The 17,546-nt window shown below is 41.1% G+C and overlaps 1 protein-coding gene across 1 annotated transcript in view; it reads left to right on the top strand.

The window, feature by feature from the left end:
- Positions 1-4,904: 4,904 nt before the first annotated feature.
- Positions 4,905-17,546, top strand: part of ADAMTS5 (ADAM metallopeptidase with thrombospondin type 1 motif, 5) — a 79,377-nt gene continuing 66,735 nt past the window's right edge. The window contains exon 1 of the mRNA XM_006872478.1: positions 4,905-6,089. Coding sequence (XP_006872540.1) covers positions 4,986-6,089 — 1,104 coding nt within the window. The 5' untranslated portion in view covers positions 4,905-4,985. The remainder of the gene's footprint in view (positions 6,090-17,546) is intronic.

Below are 17,546 nucleotides of genomic sequence, written 5' to 3'. Positions count from 1 at the left end.
TATATATGTATATGTATGTACATATACATATATACATATACATATGTACATGTATATATATACATATACATATACATGTATGTACATGTATATATACATATACATATATATAAAGAATACAGTCATTTTACAAAAAAAAAAATATATATATATATATATGATCCTTCCTGCATTGTTAAATATTTTGCTTATAGAGTTCTCCTATATTGCAAATCAAGGCTTGAATTTTTTCTTAAATTCTTTCAGCTTGAGAAATTCTGAGTGTTTTTCACTTTTGGTTTTCTAACTCCAGGTCTTTGCACATTTCATCCTAATACTTTACTAGAAAAGCCTAGAATACCTAGAAACACCTAGGATAGGCAAATATATTGATATAAAGTTTTATAGTGGTTACCAGAGACAGGAGGGAGGGGAAAGGAGCAGATCATTGTTTAAGAAGCATTGAGTTTCTTTTTATGATTATGGATAATTTGGTAATAGATGATGGTCATGATTGCACAACATGACTGAAACAATTAGTGTCACAGCATGTACACATGTAAAATGTTGAAATGGCAAATGTAATATATTTTTTTAAGTATTTTTAAAATGTGCACTCCATTATTCTGTGATATAGGAGATGGAATGGGAAGTGATTTCCAGATTCCTCTTGCAATTGACTACTGATTCTGACTCATGGCAACCCCCATGTGCATCAGATTAGAATTGTTCTCTATAGAGTTTTCAATTGTTTATTTCTCAGAAGTAGATTACCAGGCCTTTCTTACAAGGTCCCGCTGATGGACTTGGATCTCCATCCTTGGATTAACAGCCTAACAGGCTAACTGCTTGCACCACTCAGGGATTCTAGAGGGCAAAGTATGGAAAATAAGAAAAGGACTGTTAAGGTATAATTTGACCACTAAAAATGTAGGAGTCATATCAAAGCTGGGATACTAAATATAGTATTTTCTCAACTCCTAAAATAACTTTTGTTTTTGAGGTGAAAACTTCTAAGAACTAGAAATTGTAAAGCTAATTTGAAGGAAAAGCCTCACCCAAATTTCTTATATCATCCACAAATGGTCTGTCTGTAAGCAGTCATGGAGGACATCCTAGCCCTGGTATCAATGCATACTGCTACTGAAGGAAAGAGCATGAAGATAGCACAAAATATAGCCAACTTGAGGGTGGGGATCTTGATGTGGGACAGGAAAAGTGTTATACAGAGTTGGAAGTCTGTGATTCTCCTACATGGGAGGTAACGAGCCGGTGTTTGGCTAGAGGGGAATATTTTACTGTCAAATATTTTTCTTACTTTTAGCATTAAAAGCATAGATTTGGAGGGAAAATAGAAGTGGTGTTTTAGCAAATGGAAATTTAAGAAAATATTCTTTACAAGAAAATTCAGATCCTATGGTGTACTGGAAATATAGCTGTGCTAGAAAAATACATCTCAGATTATCTACAGGAGTTATTCCCTTGCATTTCTCCCTCTATAATGTACTTTGAAGCCTATATTCCAAATATCTATTGGCAAATCGACTCCATGTCTGAACTCTTTGAAAACATTAATCATGACATTGTTGTTGTTTGCCATTGAATCCTATTCTGGGTAGCTTTGAATCATAATTGACTCAAAGGCACTTAACCACAAGAGCAGACTTCAACACATTGTGACCATATGGATAAAAGAATTGCCTAATTCTGCACCAACTCTTGATTGTGGAAATATTTGAGCCCGTTGTTGGCTACTGTGTTGTTGTTGTTAAGTACCGTTGAGTTGGTTCCGACCCATAGCGACCCTGAACAGGGTTTCCGAGGCTGTAAATCTTTACGGGAGCAGAAAACCTCATCTTTCTCCCCCGGAGCAGTGATAGCTTCAAACTGCTTACTTTGCGGTTCACAGCCCGATTCGTAACCATTACGCTACCAGAGCATAGTGTCTTCAGATCTAAGGGGTGTGTCTTTTAGCTCTGTATCAACAATATTTTTTTTGATCCACTGAGTTTTCATTGGTTAATTTTCAGAAGTCTGCTTTTCTTCCTACTCTGTTGTAGTCTGAAGCTCTGGTGAAATCTATCCACCATAAGTAATCCTGACTGTATAGGAAACACCAATGGCAATGCTTCCAATCAATATCAAGCCAATATCCAAGCTTCCAGTTCCAACATCAAGCTGCCTTCACTTGTATAACAAACTCGCAGATGAGTGGTGGAACCATGGCTTATTCATCTTTATATGCCCTCAAAGCACCTCTCTGTACTTTTTAGGAAGACTCCGACATATATTTGTTAATTTGGATAGAGTTTTATTGGTGTTGTTGATTGAGCACCAAATTTGTTGTTGTTGTTAAGTGCTGTTGAGTCCATTCTGTATAGGATTTCTGAGGAACAACTGGTGAGCTTGAACCACCAACCTTGAAGTTCAAATGGCTTTGCAGTCTGGTGTATTAACCCACAGCGCCACACCAGGATTCCGAGCACCAAATTAAGAGCCAGGAAATTCAGATTTCAGAAGTGTTGGACCACTAATGAATTTTTTAACCACAGAAATCTTGCAGTTCAAACCAATCTTGCAGTCCCGTATTTTAACCCACAGAGCCACACCAAGACAGTGGCAATTTTTCAATAAGTATGCACAGATAAAGTTGTTACTTGGAATACTAAGGAACAAATCAGTATTTGTTGTTAAGAGTTGATGGGACAATTTCGACTCATCTTTCTCCCGTGGTGTGGCTGGTGGGAAAATTAAGCAAAAGTAGGAAAAGAACAGAAATACCTTAACTATATGGGATTCATTTATTTACTGTGCATTCAATAATTTTCCTGAAGAATTATTAAAGTGGGGGGCATCGGTCTTGACCTTACAGTAGACTTTCTAGCCACTAAGGCAGTGAGGAATCTTGGTGTGGCGCTGTGGATTAATGAGCTGGACTTCAACGTCAGTTTGAACCGCTGGGTTGGCGGTTCAAGCTCACCAGCTGCTCCTTGGAAACCCAGCAGGGTCACTAAGTGTGGAAACGACTAGACTGCACTCAACAACAATCAGGCAGTGAACAGAAAGTAGAAATTAATGAGATGGGAGAAATCAACTATCAGAGACAACGTTACCTGAGTACTGAGTCAATCTTTACCAGTCCCCCTCCCCCCAAATATTCCTTTTCTCTTAAACTGTTTGAGTGTGACCTTAGGTCAGAGCTTAGGACAACAATTGGCTATTTTAGGGAAAAGAAACACAGATGTGGGTCATTTAAGCAGAAAGACGTAAAGAAAGCATGGGCACACTTTTTTTTTTAATAAAAAATTGAACGCTAGTCCTGTCAAGAGTTGACTCTTTCCTGCCCTGCCTTTTTAAAGCATAGGAAGTTTCAGTCTGCTGGGATAAGTGCAGATTGTGGATGCTGATGAAAGATGAGTTAAAGGAAGCGGGTGGACAGCCCTTAGCACACAAAGGCTCGGAATTCCCAGGCGGTTGGTGGCCTTGCCCGGGGGGGGGGGGGGGGGGTACCGCATCGCCAGGGTGCAGCGACGCGCCAGGAAGCGTCCGGGGTTCTTCGGCTGCCCAACCCCTCTGCTGGTGGCCGGGAGAAGTTAGTCACCCGGAGCCTGAACCCAACAAGCTCTTAGAGACTGGGAATGCAGAGGGAGCAAACTGGGTACTGGGACAGCTGGCTGCAGAAGAGAGGAGCGCGAGGGGCGAGGGGCCGCACGCCAGCAACAAGACCATCCCAGTGGGTATTGGAGTTCCAACGTTTGCGAGGTCAGAGAGCTCAGGCATGGAAAAGGGAAAAAACTTGCGGTAGGAACTTCCTACCGAGAGAAAGCAAAGCTCGCCAGAGAAGGCAGGGAGAGACTTGAAATGTCTCAATAACTTTAAAAACACACCAAAACATCCCTTCAGGAGCTGAGGTAAGCCGAGGTTAGCCAACCCCAATTGGTTGTGAAATATCAGACAGACCCGGAGCCACTGTGACTTTAAAAGAGGCCAAGGGAATCTTCTGTTTTTCTTACCCACTCTTTCCCCCCTTCGCCCTTGTTCCCTCCCTAGTTCTGCCTTCCATCTCGCCGGATCCCTTCCTCCTTCTTGGTCTCGGTTTCCTCGATCCCACCCCCCTCCCTGTTCTCCCCCATCTGATTAGGCGCGGACCGGGAAGGGTGGGAGTGTTGGGGGATGCTCTCCCTTTAAGAGGCAGCGTGCAGTGACGAATTGTTGAAATTGCCATTGCAGGATGGCATGCCGCTATAAATTCATTGTTCCACCTCCTCGCATCTTCACAGCGCTCGCGCTGCTCTCCGCGCTCGCAGCGGCCGACTGGGGATGACCGCGAGCTGGAAGACACTGCATCCGAAGGAAAACAACCGCGCCGCCTGACCGGCTCGCCGCAGGACATTCCCTGCCTTTTTGTTTTAAATTTTATGGCTTTTTTCCCTGTCTTTCTTCCCTTCTTCCTGGTTCCAGCAAAGCCAAGGAAACCCACAAAATAAGAAAGGAATTGGGTGCCGGAGTTGGAATCTCTGCAGTCCGCGGGTCCAAAGAAGCGAAGGGGCGGGAAGGAGGCAGTGGGCACCAGTTGCGGGTCCGGTGTGCTGCACCTTTCTTGTTTTTTTTTTGGTACATTGCGGTTGTACTTGGGGACGAAGTTGAGGGTTTTCCTCCTTTCTCCTATTTACTGAATCTCCACCACCCGGCTTTTTTTTTTTTTTTTTTTTTTTCTTTTTTTTTTTTTTTTTTTTTTTTTTCTTTTCTACTTTTAACCCACTCTTTTCGGGGCAGGAATCCAAACATTTTCCAAACCAACAAAGAAAAGTTCGCACGCTGGCATCGCTGCCCACAGAGGCTAGCGCTACTGGCACCCCAAACCCCTTCCATCAGACACTTGATTCAACCTTACAAGCAAGTGTGTGTGTGTGTGTACCCATCCACCCCTCCCCGGTAACTTCCATAGCAAATAACGAATATTCATAAAGTCCCTGTCGTACAGCCCTACCCACGGGCAGCGCACTATGCTGCTTGGATGGGCGTGTTTGCTCCTGTGTGCGCTCCGCCTGCCCCCGATAGCAGCTGGCCCCGCAGAGGCACCTGCCCAGGATAAAGTCCAGCAGGCTCTGGCCGCTGAAACGGACGCCCAGCACCGCCGGCGACGGGGGGAGGAAGAGCAGGAGCGGGCCGAGTCTCTGGGTCACCCGCACCCCGAGGCACAACAGCGCAGGAGCGGCGGACTTGTGCAGAATATTGACCAGCTCTACTCAGGCGGCGGCAAGGTGGGCTATCTCGTATACGTTGGCGGCCGGAGGTTCCTTCTAGACCTGGAGCAGGATGATTCGGTGGGCACAGCTGGCCTCGTGCCCGCAGGAGGCGGATCGAGAACACCTCGGCGCCACCGGGGCCATTGCTTCTACCGGGGTATGGTGGACGGCAGTCCGCGCTCTCTGGCAGTCTTTGACCTCTGCGGGGGTTTGGACGGCTTCTTCGCGGTCAAGCACGCGCGCTACACACTGAAGCCTCTACTGCGTTGGCCCTGGGCCGAGGCTGACGCCGCGCGTGTGTACGGGGATGGATCTGCACCGATCCTGCACGTCTACACTCGCGAGAGCTTTAGCTTCGAGGCGCTGCCGCCGCGCGCAAGTTGCGAGACCCTGGGGTCTCCGCCTCCGGCCCGAGAGCTCGCTCCTACTCGAAATAGGTCAGGCCGGCGAGCTTCGCTTTTTCCGCAGATCCAGGACAAGTCCGCGCTCTCACTCTCTGAGAACACAGGACCGCAGACGTGGTGGCGGCGACGGCGACGCTCCGTCTCCCGGGCCCGCCAGGTGGAGCTGCTTCTGGTTGCTGACGCGTCCATGGCGCGGATGTATGGCCGGGGACTGCAGCATTATCTGATGACCCTGGCGTCCATCGCCAACCGTCTGTACAGCCATGCCAGCATAGAGAACCATATCCGCCTTGCGGTGGTGAAGGTGGTGGTACTGGGAGACCAGGACAAGACCCTGGAGGTGAGCAAGAACGCAGCCACCACTCTCAAGAACTTTTGCAAGTGGCAGCATCAGCACAATCAGCTAGGGGACGACCATGAGGAACATTATGATGCGGCCATTCTGTTTACTCGGGAGGTAGGTCCAGTTTTGGTGTGTGCACCAGACTTTAATAAGGACGAGACAGTTTTCTTGGTGTCTTTGTGTTTTCCATAAACTACCTGTCACTAAGGATTTTCGTAACTATTTATATCAGGGTACCTAGCCAGCCCTTGTCTTTGGGGGTGACAGGGGTGGGGTAGCATTCCCCATCTTAAATGATAAGATCTGATTAGTCAGTTCATCAATAAGGCAGCGTGTCACCCTTTCTGTAATATGGTTGCGTTGGTAGGTGAACATAAACAAAAATGACCAGAATGCTTGAGAAAAGTGTACATAATTAAATGGAGGAAAAACGAAAGCAGGATGATATTTGGAATCATGGGTCTGCTACTTCCCAATGAAATGTAACTTTGTAGCACCTATTGGAAAGAACTTAATGGTTCATTCTTGTAGTCAGTTTTATCCCATGACCTCCTTTGTAAAGTGTCCATGCCTTATTAGTTAAACCTCTTCCAAAATAGAAGGGAAGGGGAGAATTTCAAAAGTACTCTTTTTTTCAACTGACTTCCTGACAGAGTTCTTACAGGTCCACCTTGATGGGCCTTAGTTCCTGGGAAAGAAGGATTATGGGCATGTAAAGATGGTATGTTGTTTTTGTTCTTCCTATTGGATGCCATCAAATGTGTTATGACCCAGATAACAGAAAGAAACATTGGGTCCTGATATAGCCAATACACTGAGGGAACAAATTTAGGTTCCTTAGCAACGCCTTCGCTTAGTCAACCAGTGCACCACAGGCATGTACCAGAAGACCACTGAAACAGCTTGCATACTTGGTTTTTTGGATGAGCATGTTTTTGAACACCAGTGCAGAAGAATCTGGGCAGAGTCACTACATAAGGAAGGAATGTTTTCCTAAGAGTTTTCATTTTTAAGGAAAGATAACTGGAAGGATGAAATTGATCTTTATAAGCCCAGAGGCTCTGGGAACCCAGTCATTATTTTACACAATCATCAGACAGCCTTGTAAGTGTGACATTCAGTCACAAAGTCTGGGTTGGTTTTGAATCTGACTTGATCATAGTTCTGCACTTCAGTTTTCACAACTCTGCTCTGATTGGCAGTCTAAAGTCATGCGTGGTAAGAATTGACCTTTGAATGCACATTCCTAAAATATTTGAGATACATCCAAAAAAATAAAAAGGTGAAAAATTGCAAAGTTTGAAATATTTTGTAAAATCATGGTACAAAATGGAGGAAACGGCAGGGTGGGAAATTAAATGATGGATTGCAGGAAACTTCAGAATCACACAATATAGAAATCCTTCTATTTTTTACCAAAGCACCCCTGGTATGAAGGGAAAGTATTGATACATTTGGAGCAGAGAAACACTTGTGGTTCATGGGATGGCCATAACTATGAACCACATGTAAACAAAGACATTGGAGGGCAATGGTTTCCGGAGAACCAGGCAGTGCAGGCACAATGGAAAATCTTTCCTGTAATTAAGTGATCTTCTGGATACCATCCTTAAACTTCTCTGCACAATGCTGGTCTTTGAAACAGTTGTTGTTGTGAATTGCCACTGAGTCAGTTCTGACCCATAACAACCCTGTTTCCAAGGAGCAGCTGGTGAGCTTGAACCGGTGACCTTGTAGTTCAAACCAACTTTTCAGTCCAGCACATTAGCCCACAGCACCACACCAGGATTTGTGAAACAGTAGAACATTCCATTTGTAGCCTTCTGTATGAAATGAAGCTCTCTTATAAAACTATTCCTTTCTTAACTTGGTTTTCAAGTCCTTTATTTTTTAAAGCAACTTTCCATTGCCTGGGTTTCCTTGCTTTGCTACATTGAGGAGGTTGCCAAGAATGCTTAGGAGAGTTAGTGGAAGGAGAGTCTTTTAAAGCTAGAAAAAAGTAAAAACTTCTGTAGGGATATTGCTTGAAATAGTGGGTCATTTCAATAGTTCTCTTTCAAATTTAAATACAAAGGCATAGCACATAATTTGAAAATAAATATTAATTAATACAAACCCCATTATTACTTATGCCCTGCCTTATAATTTTCTTAATTGCTTCCCCCAAGGGGGAAAGAAGGAATATAATCAGTGATTCTAAATGATCTGTTTAATGTTATTTTTCTGGATTTGATTTTCATTTGGGGTGTTAATATTTCATATTTTCCAAGTTCTGAAGTTTAGTCACATTTCGAATAGATTAAAAAAGAAAGAAGCAATGGAGAAATAAATTTATATAGTCTGTTTTAATTTTTTATAATTTTATTAAGTCCTGTAATAACATATCTTTTTCTAAGTAATCTATACATGGAAACTGTTTTACATTGTCCTTCCCTTGTCTGCTTGTCAAGAAGAAGCATACTTTTAGTAAAGCACATCTCACTCAGTTTGTTGTTGGCCTTCTGCTATATACATCTAGCTTGATAAGAACCACATATGTGAAAAGCATGTGTACTCCGAACATGTGCAGCAAATTTAAGTGGTATTAATTAGGGGAGCGGAAGGGGTTTGAGAAAAATACTCCCAAGTTCCTTATGCAGCATTCCCTTGTACTTCAAAATGCAAAGTTAATCTCTGCCTTATATTTTGGAATATGAAAATCAATAAGGCTAAGAAGTAATGCTCTGAGCTCTTTGAGCTATCATGTGGAAACTGAATATTTTAAGGCCTAAAGAAACATTTCAGGCTATTTCTTTTGCAATAAGAAATACCCAGAGTTGGCACCAGCATTCTACTTTTACAACTCTGTTTTGAATGTAAGAAGTACGTTGCTTAGCAGCCAGACGCCAAGCCATCAAATCCCTATTTTGATGAGCTGTGAGCACTGTTCAAATTTTGTATCCAGATGTCTTCTTCTAAATTACTTGTTATTCAACCATGAAGCAAATGTATGAGGATATGTTTTCCACCTCTGTTTACTAGCTGAGGCCACCTTGAACCTGTGTCTGGAAGTCAACAGAATAGTGTTAGTGATTTATCTAGCAAACTAACACACTTCACTGTCAGTACTGTACCCAACATTTTTGTCCTTTTCTAATTAGAGAAACTTAGCACCAATTTGCTGGCATAGGAGCTATTTTCATTCTGGAATGGCACTTATGCTGGAATTCACACCACTTGTGCCACCAAACAGGAGAAATCTGATCTCCTAGGATTTAATTTTGCTTTCCAGAATCCTTTCCTTGCTCCTGGTTTCTTCTTTTATTTTAAAATAATTTATTTAAGGAAAAACTCTGAAACTCAATTTTGTACATCATTCACTCTTCTTTTAAAACAAATGCTTTACCTTTTTGGTTAAAACAAAAAAAGAAGTTATTTAACATGCCAGTGAATAGACCATGCAATATAAAAGGGCCATTCATTTTCATTATCTTTGTGCCAGTCTGTAGGTTATTGTTTTTAGCTGAAATCTTTCATGTTCTATGTTACGATGTTGATGCTGGGCTGGGGTCAACAGGCTGAATTTCTCCTTTACCAGCAGGTTCCTTATTAAGTTCTGACAATAGGGGGCAACAAGAAGAAGATCAGAACGTGCGAGAGAAAGAAGAATGTGCTTTTTCTTATTCTTACTGACTGAATCACATATTGGAGTTCACATCTCATATAAAGTTAACATAAATCCTTATAAAGTAATTAACCTATAGGACTATGGTTGTTGTTAAGTGCCATCAAGTCGGTTCTGACCCCTAGCTACCCTCTATAGGGTTTCCTAGGATACATGTAGATACGTGCAAGCCACCACAGTGACTGGTAAGTTTGAACAGCCAACCTTTTGGCTAGCAGTCCAGTGTTTATCCTACAATTCCACACCAGGACTCCAACCTATAAATAATCCTAAACACTGTAGGATAAATCCTCAACCACAAGGTCTGTTTGAACTTCAAGGTCAGCAGTTCAAATCCACCAGCCACTCTTCAGAAACCCTATACAGAGTTGCTATGAGTTGGAATCGACTTGGCAGCATTAAACATTAATGACTCAAAAATTGGAAGACTGACAGAGGATTGGTGGTGTTAGTGGTTGTGTACTATGGAATCAGTTCTGACTCATATCCACTCTATATAGGGTTTCCAAGTCTATAAATCTTCATGGGAACAGAAAGCCTCGTCGTTGTCCCACAGAGAAACCGGTATGTTCAAAGTGCTGACCTTGTGGTTAGCAGTCCAACTCATAACCCACTACACTTCCTGAGTTACCTAATAAAGGATTAAGTAACTATATTGGACATTTAAAATACAAATGTATTAGACACAATGTATCACAACACACAGGATCTATTCTATAGGCATATATTTCATATTCAGCAAATGTTTATGAGCATCTTCTTCATGATCAGGCACCTGAAGGCAGTAAGACACAAAGCACCTGGTCCCTGACTACCTGAGTTTATCACCAGGAAATAAGATGCAGATACATGCATAAATAATCTAATGTTAGGAAAACCAATGTTGCAATAGCAACCTAAAGTCTGCCAAAGGAATGATGAGGGGACAAGTGATTCTACCTATGAAAATCTTTTCGAAGAGATTGCAGTTTTATAGTAAATGTAGAATTGAATTGGCCTTCCAAGGTGGATAGATTTGATCTGGATTCAGCCAGTGGATGTAGAGCATTTCATACATATATCCTTGGTCAAGTATCTCTGGTGGCACCATGGTTAAAACTATCAGTTGCAAACCTGTACTTTCAAATTTCAAACACACCAGCTCCTCCTTGGGAGAAAGATGTGGCTGTCTACTTCCATAAAGATGTACAGTCTTGGAAACCCTATGGGACAGTTTACTCTGTCCAGTGTTGTTGCTGTTAAGTATAATGTAGTCAGTTCGACTTATAGTGACCCTGTATAGAGTTTCTGAGGAGTGCTGATGAGTTTGAACCACTAACCTCTAAATTCAAATGGGATATGTTCAAGTTCATATTTTAGCTTTTGTGGACATGTTTTGATATATTCTTAAGCTTCAGCCTGAACTTGCATTGTGCAATTGATGATCTGTTCCATAGACTTTCCCTAGCTTTGTTTTGGCTGATGGTATTGGACTTTTCCACTGTCTCTTCCTACAAATGTTGTCCATTTGATTTCTGTGTATACTGTCTGGTAAGGTTCTTGTGTATAATCATCTTTTACGTTTTTTTTAAAAGAGATATTTGTAATGAATAAGTCATTGGTCTTGCAAAATTCTATCATGTGATCTCTATCATGATATTTTATCTCTATCAAAATTCTATCATAATTTCTATCATCAAGGCCATGTGTTTGAACCATTGATCCTTCTTCTTTATTTCCAAACTTTGCATTCCAATTACCAGTAATTATCAATCTATCTTGAATGTACATTTGATCAATTGGTAGAATTCTTCAGCTTCATCATCACTGACTTTAGTGTTTGATATGTAAACTTGAATTGTAGTGGTTTTACCTGGTCTTCCTTGTAAACATATGCATATTATCCTGTCATAGACAACATTGTATTTCAAGATAGAATTTTAAATGTTCGTTTTGATGATGAATGTGATGACATTCCTCTTCAATTTGTCATTCCTGGCATAGTAAACCATGTGATTATCAGAATCAAAATGCCCAATACCAGTCCATTTCAGCTCATGAATGCCTGGGATATCAATGTTTATGTTTCATTTCATTTTTGAGAACTTCCAATTTTCCTAGATTCATACTTCATACATTCCATGTTCTGATTATTAATGAATGTTAAAGCTATTTCTCCTCATTTTGAGCTGTGCCTTTCAGCAAATGAAGGTCCCGAAAGCTTTACTCCATTTGCATCATCTTGGACAATTCTACTTCTAAGAGGCTGCTTTTAACCAGATGCATTTTGAGTGCCTTCCAATTTAAGAGACTCATCTTCCAGTACTATATCCGGCAATATTCTGATGCTTTTCATAATGTTTTCATTTTCTGACACTATATCTGACAATGTTACACTGGTACTCATAAAGTTTTCATTAGCTAAACAGTCAGTAGTAATCTGCCTCTCCTTCATAATCTGTCTTAATCTGAAGGCTCAGCTGAAACCTACCACCAAAGGTGACCATGCTGTTATTTAAAATACTCAATGGCATTGCTTTCAGCACCACAGTACATCCAGCTGATGAGTGTGGACACCTTGACAGTACATTAAAAAAAAAAAAGTGTTAAAAAGTAGAAATAACAAAACATTTGCCAATTTAACATGTTTTACATTTACAGTTCAGTGACATTGTTGTTGATGATGTTGTATGATTTGTTCCAACTTACTCCACTGCCATTAATAGAATCTCAATGTTGATAGTGCATTTTCAGTAGAAAGCAATTAAAAGTAACCTTTCTCTTGCTGTATTATCCTCACTCCATACCACAGAATTTAAAAATATGCTGTAATGTATAAAGACATTTGACTCAGTGCAGGGCAACATGATATAGAAAAAAGATCATCACTGTGTGCAAAAATAAAGAAGCCTGGCCTTTAAGGACATTTTGTTTCTTACTTTCATCTTGAAGTGTAAAAACAAATCACTGTTGAGAATAACCTATGTGTTTATTTGATGCCACAGCTCCATGGGAGAATGATTAGGCTTTCTGCTCCAGTAAAGATTTAAAGCCTTGGAAACCCTATATGAGGTCGCTATGAGCCAAACTGACACGGCGCACAACCACCAACCACAACCACAGTGAAATAAATCCAAGCTACTGGGGTGTTTAGATCTAAGTTTGAATTTCAGTTGCACAGGTCTCAAGGTTTGAGACTTTGGAGACTTAGTGCCCTATACTTTGGTTTTCTCATCTCTAGATAAGAGAGAACACTACCAACCTACAGAGTTCCAGGTTTACACTACTAATACATGCATAGCTGGAACAAGGCCTAGAGGTCACCTGGTCCAACCTCCCTATCTAATGATGAAGGAATTTTGTTTAAAAGCATACAGTTGTTTAAACAATGCTTCTAACTAGTAGCATTAGATTTAGAAAGTTTTCAAGTTGGTTTCTATTTCCATTTTACAAAATAGCTCCTCCAAGAAGCTACTTTATTCAGAGTTCAACTAAGTTGCTGTATCTCTACATTCTCTCCTTACTTCTCATTTCTCAGTGAGCATTTCTTATCATGAAATTCTGGGCCCAGCGTATCTTTCCAGAGTCACCTATGGTTGTCCTTGCAAGAACGCATATACTTCATTCACAACAAACTTCTTGTCATTCCCCAAGCAGAACCTGCCTTTTCCCATCATGTCTTTGTTTTCTGAGGTGCCCTGGAGGTGCAATGGTTAAGCATTCATCCACTAACAGAAAAGTCAGCTCTATGGAAGAATCTATAATCTTTGGAAGACTATAGCCTTGCAACCCCTATGGGACAGTTCTACTTTATCCTTTAGTGTCACTATGAGTTGAAGTCATTTCAACAGCAGTGGGCTCTTATTGCTTTTTGTGTTTTGAGTTAAAGTTTCCTGTTGTTATTGTTAAGTTCCACTGATTCAGTTCTGACTCTTAGTGACCCCTTATAGAGTTTCTAAGGAGTGACTTGTGAGTTTGAACTACTGACCAGCGATTAACTGTTCATTGATCATCCTCGAGTGCCACACCAGGACTCCCAAGTTTCCTAGGGCTACTATAATAAATGTAAACAAACCAGTGACCCGAAACAACTGTTCTAGAGACTAGAAGTCCAAAATGAAAATGTTAGAGGGGCCATGTTTTCCCTGAAGGAAGGAAAGGATCCAACTTTGCCTCTTTGAGATTCTGGTGGTTGCCAGCATACCTTGATTATAGCTGTATCACTGCACTATCTCCTGCCTTCATATGACCGTCTTCTCTATACCCCCTCTTTTTATAAAGAAGGATACCAGTCATTGGAGTAAGAGCCCACCTAAATCCAGTATGATACCATCTATGATACTTAACTAATTTTTATGCAATCACCCTACTTCCAAATAAGATCACATGTTGAGGTTTTAGGTAGGCATAAATTTGCGGTGGAAATTTTCAATCCAGTACATATCCCTTGATGTTTTCACTAGTCTGTTTGGTTAGACTTCTTCCAAGACTACCATGTCAGGATCTAGTCATCCTCTTTGTTATTGTTGCTGTTGTTGTTAAGTGCCATGAAGTTGGTTCCAGCTCTTAGAGAACCCCGTATAGGGTTTCTAAAGCTTTAAATCTTAGTGGGAGCAGAAAGCCTCATCTTTCCCCCAGGGAGTGGCTGGTAGGTTCTAAACACTGACGTTGTGGCCTGCTGTCGAGTGCTTATTGTATGAGCCACCATGCTCCCCTTTGTTGTTGTTAGGCACTGTCAAGTCAGTTCTGACTCACAGCGATTCTGTATACAACAGAACAAAACACTGTCCAGTCCTGCTCATAATAGTTGTGATGTCATCTTCACAGTAAACATTGAGAGTCTGTCTCTTTCTCACTGACCCTCTACTTACCAAGCTTGATGTCCTTCTCTAGGGGCTGGCACCTCTAAATACATGTCTGAAATACTTGAGCAGATGTTTCATTATCCTTTCTTCTCAGGAGCATTCTGGCTGTATTTCTTTTCAAATTGATTTGGTCAAACAAATCTGTCACCTTCTGTGAGGTAACCTTATTGAACCCCCCAAGGAAAGTTAATAAATTCCTCTTTTGTGCTTCCTCAAAAATCTGTTAACAGTACACAGTATGCCTACTTTGCCTCCCTCTTGACATATCTGTTTTTTCCCACTAGGTAATGTTTAGTCTTGGTGTGGCACTGTGGGCTAATGCGCCAGACTGCAAAGTTGTTTGAACTGCAAGGTTGGTGGTTCAAGCTCACCAGCTGCTCCTTGGAAACCCTATACAGGGTTGCTATGGGTCAAAATCAACTCGACGACACTTAACAACAACAACAATGTTTAGGCCAGATCTAATTAGAAGATGTAGACAATCCATAATTGGATCACTGGACCCCTCATTCACCAAGGTTTTGAACACTTGTTATTACCTAGGATCTGTAGGATCAGTGCTGGCCTGAGAACTCACCAATTCAGCTCCTCAGAAATGCTACACAGGGTCGCTATGACTCAATGACACGTATCAACAAAAACAAATTGTATCTAGAAGCAAAGAGCAATTTTATAGCATGGTTCTTTTTAATTGTTGGCACAACAGATCCAAATAATTGTAGTCCCTATGGAGACCCAAAGTCAAGACCACTGTAATTGGATTTTGGGTGTCTGAGTAGAGTAAACAATTAACTGCTCAGCTACTGATTAAAAGGTCAGAGTTTGGAATCTACCCAGTGACACCTTGGAAGAAAGTCTGGTAATCTACTTCTGAAAGAATTTGTTGTTGTTATTAAGTGTCATTGAGTGGGTTCTGACTCATAGAGACCCTGTATAGGATCTCTGAGGAGCAGCTGGTGAGCTTGAACTGCTGACCTTACAGTCCAGCAGATAAACCACAGTGCCACACCAGAACTCCTCTGAAAGAATATAACCACTGAAAAGCTCGACTCTGACACAAATGGAGCTGCCATAGGTCAAATGGATTTGAGGGAACTTTAAAAAAAAAAAATAGGGATTGCTATATAGGCAGCCAGAAGGTCAAATGACTCCTCAAAAATCTAGCAAACTGAAAAGATATGTGGCATTGTGGGAGAGAGAGAGAGGTAAGTGTATTTGGGTATACAATGCTTGTGACAAAAATATGTGCCACATCAGATTAATGTTATCACTATTCTCTTTTCACTAGTAACTGGTAATATCTCCCAGTAGCAGATGGGTAGAAATCTCAAACCTCATTAAATTATTTTCTAAGTATTTTTCTTGCACTTCATGCTTCTCCTTACCAGGTGATATCTATGAAACAAAACTGCTGTTTTATAATTCCATATTTTTCTGTACAGGTGCTCTTTCTTCATTTTAGTTATTGCTGCTGTAGTAATGATGAGATCTGCCTTTATCAGCATTTATATTTCCTCTAGTTCCTTATCTCAGCACATTTATGCTGCATGGGAGACCAATACCCCAGTCAAGGCAAGGAATCCGACAACTCTTGCTATTTATTCCACATTGTAATTTCATCTCTGCTTGATTCAGTTTCCCTATCTAGTACCAACTACTGCGATTTCCCTAGTTATGCCATCTTCTGGGCATCTGCTTCTCAAGGCAGCATACTTAGCAGGTTTCTTGACATCTGTTCCCATGAATGATAAGCATTAAGTATTGTTAAAACAAAACAAAATTGAAAACAAACAAACAAACACATTGCTTTCAATTCAATTCTTACTAAGAGTTATCCTACAGGACATAGTTGAACCATCTTATAAGGTTTCCAAGGATGTAATCTTTATCTAAACAGACTGCCACATCTTTCTCCTGTGGAGTGGTGGGTGGGTGTGAAGCACTGACCTTAAATTAGCAACCAAGCATTTAATGACTGTGCTGCCAGGGCTCCTTTTAAATAATATGAAACCAAAATAACCAAATCTATTCTCTATTCTCATTGAGTTGATTAAGACTCATAATGAGCCTGTAAGACAGAGTAGAACTGCCCCATAGGGTTTCCAAGACTGCAGTCTTTATGGAAGTAGGCTGCCAGATCCTTCTCCTGGAGAATGCCTGGTGGGTTTGAATAGCCAGTCTTTGGCTTAATGCCCAAGTGCTTACCTACTGTGCAAATGGGGCTTCTGGGCCACTGTTTTACTTACCTAATGTTGCCATAACAGAAATACCATAAGTGGATGACTTTAACACCAAAAGTTTTTCTTTCACAGTTCAGTTGACTAGAAGTCCAAATTTATAGTGTCAGCTCTCAAAGAAGGCTTACTTTTTGTCTGTTCTGGGAAAAGGTCCTTAGCTCCTGTCAGCATTGTAGACCCAGTATTCTGTAGAGATCTCTATACACCTTGGCATCAGTCTTCTTTGGGATCTAGGAGCTTCACAGTGCAGAGACCCCAAGTCTATCATGGTAGTAATAGATCCCTTTGAGTTCAGTTTACTTCTATCTCCGTTTATATCTCAAAAGAGATTGACTGAAGATACAACCTAAGCTGGTAGATTGCTTCCGACTTCATTATCATCATAGAAGGATAATTATTTCAGATCAGGATCTATCACATCAAATCATATCATGGGGTTGATTATATTATATTACACTCATGGAAGTGATAACTACATCTTAATTGCTTACCCACTCACTGAGACTCCTGTCTTAGCCAAGTAGACACAAAGTTTTAAATATCACAGGTACTATTCCAAAAATCAAGCCCATTGTCATTGAATCAATTTTGACTCATAGTCCAGTCAAAAAGAGCCTCGTCTTTCTCCTGAGTAGATAGTTACTTTGAATCACCAACCTTGTGCTTAGCAGCCCAATGCTTTTGGGGTATTGTTGTTGTTGTTGTTGTTAAGTGCCATCAAGTCAATTTGACTCATAGTAGACCTGTATAGGATTTCCAAAGAGCAGCTGGTGAGTTTGAACTGCCGACCTTGTGGTGCGAAGTCCAGTGATCCTACAGTGCCATC

The sequence above is a fragment of the Chrysochloris asiatica genome, unplaced genomic scaffold (genome assembly GCF_000296735.1).
Source record: "Chrysochloris asiatica unplaced genomic scaffold, ChrAsi1.0 scaffold00199, whole genome shotgun sequence".
NCBI lineage: Eukaryota > Metazoa > Chordata > Mammalia > Afrosoricida > Chrysochloridae > Chrysochloris > Chrysochloris asiatica.
This window is presented reverse-complemented; position numbering and strand designations above follow the sequence as displayed.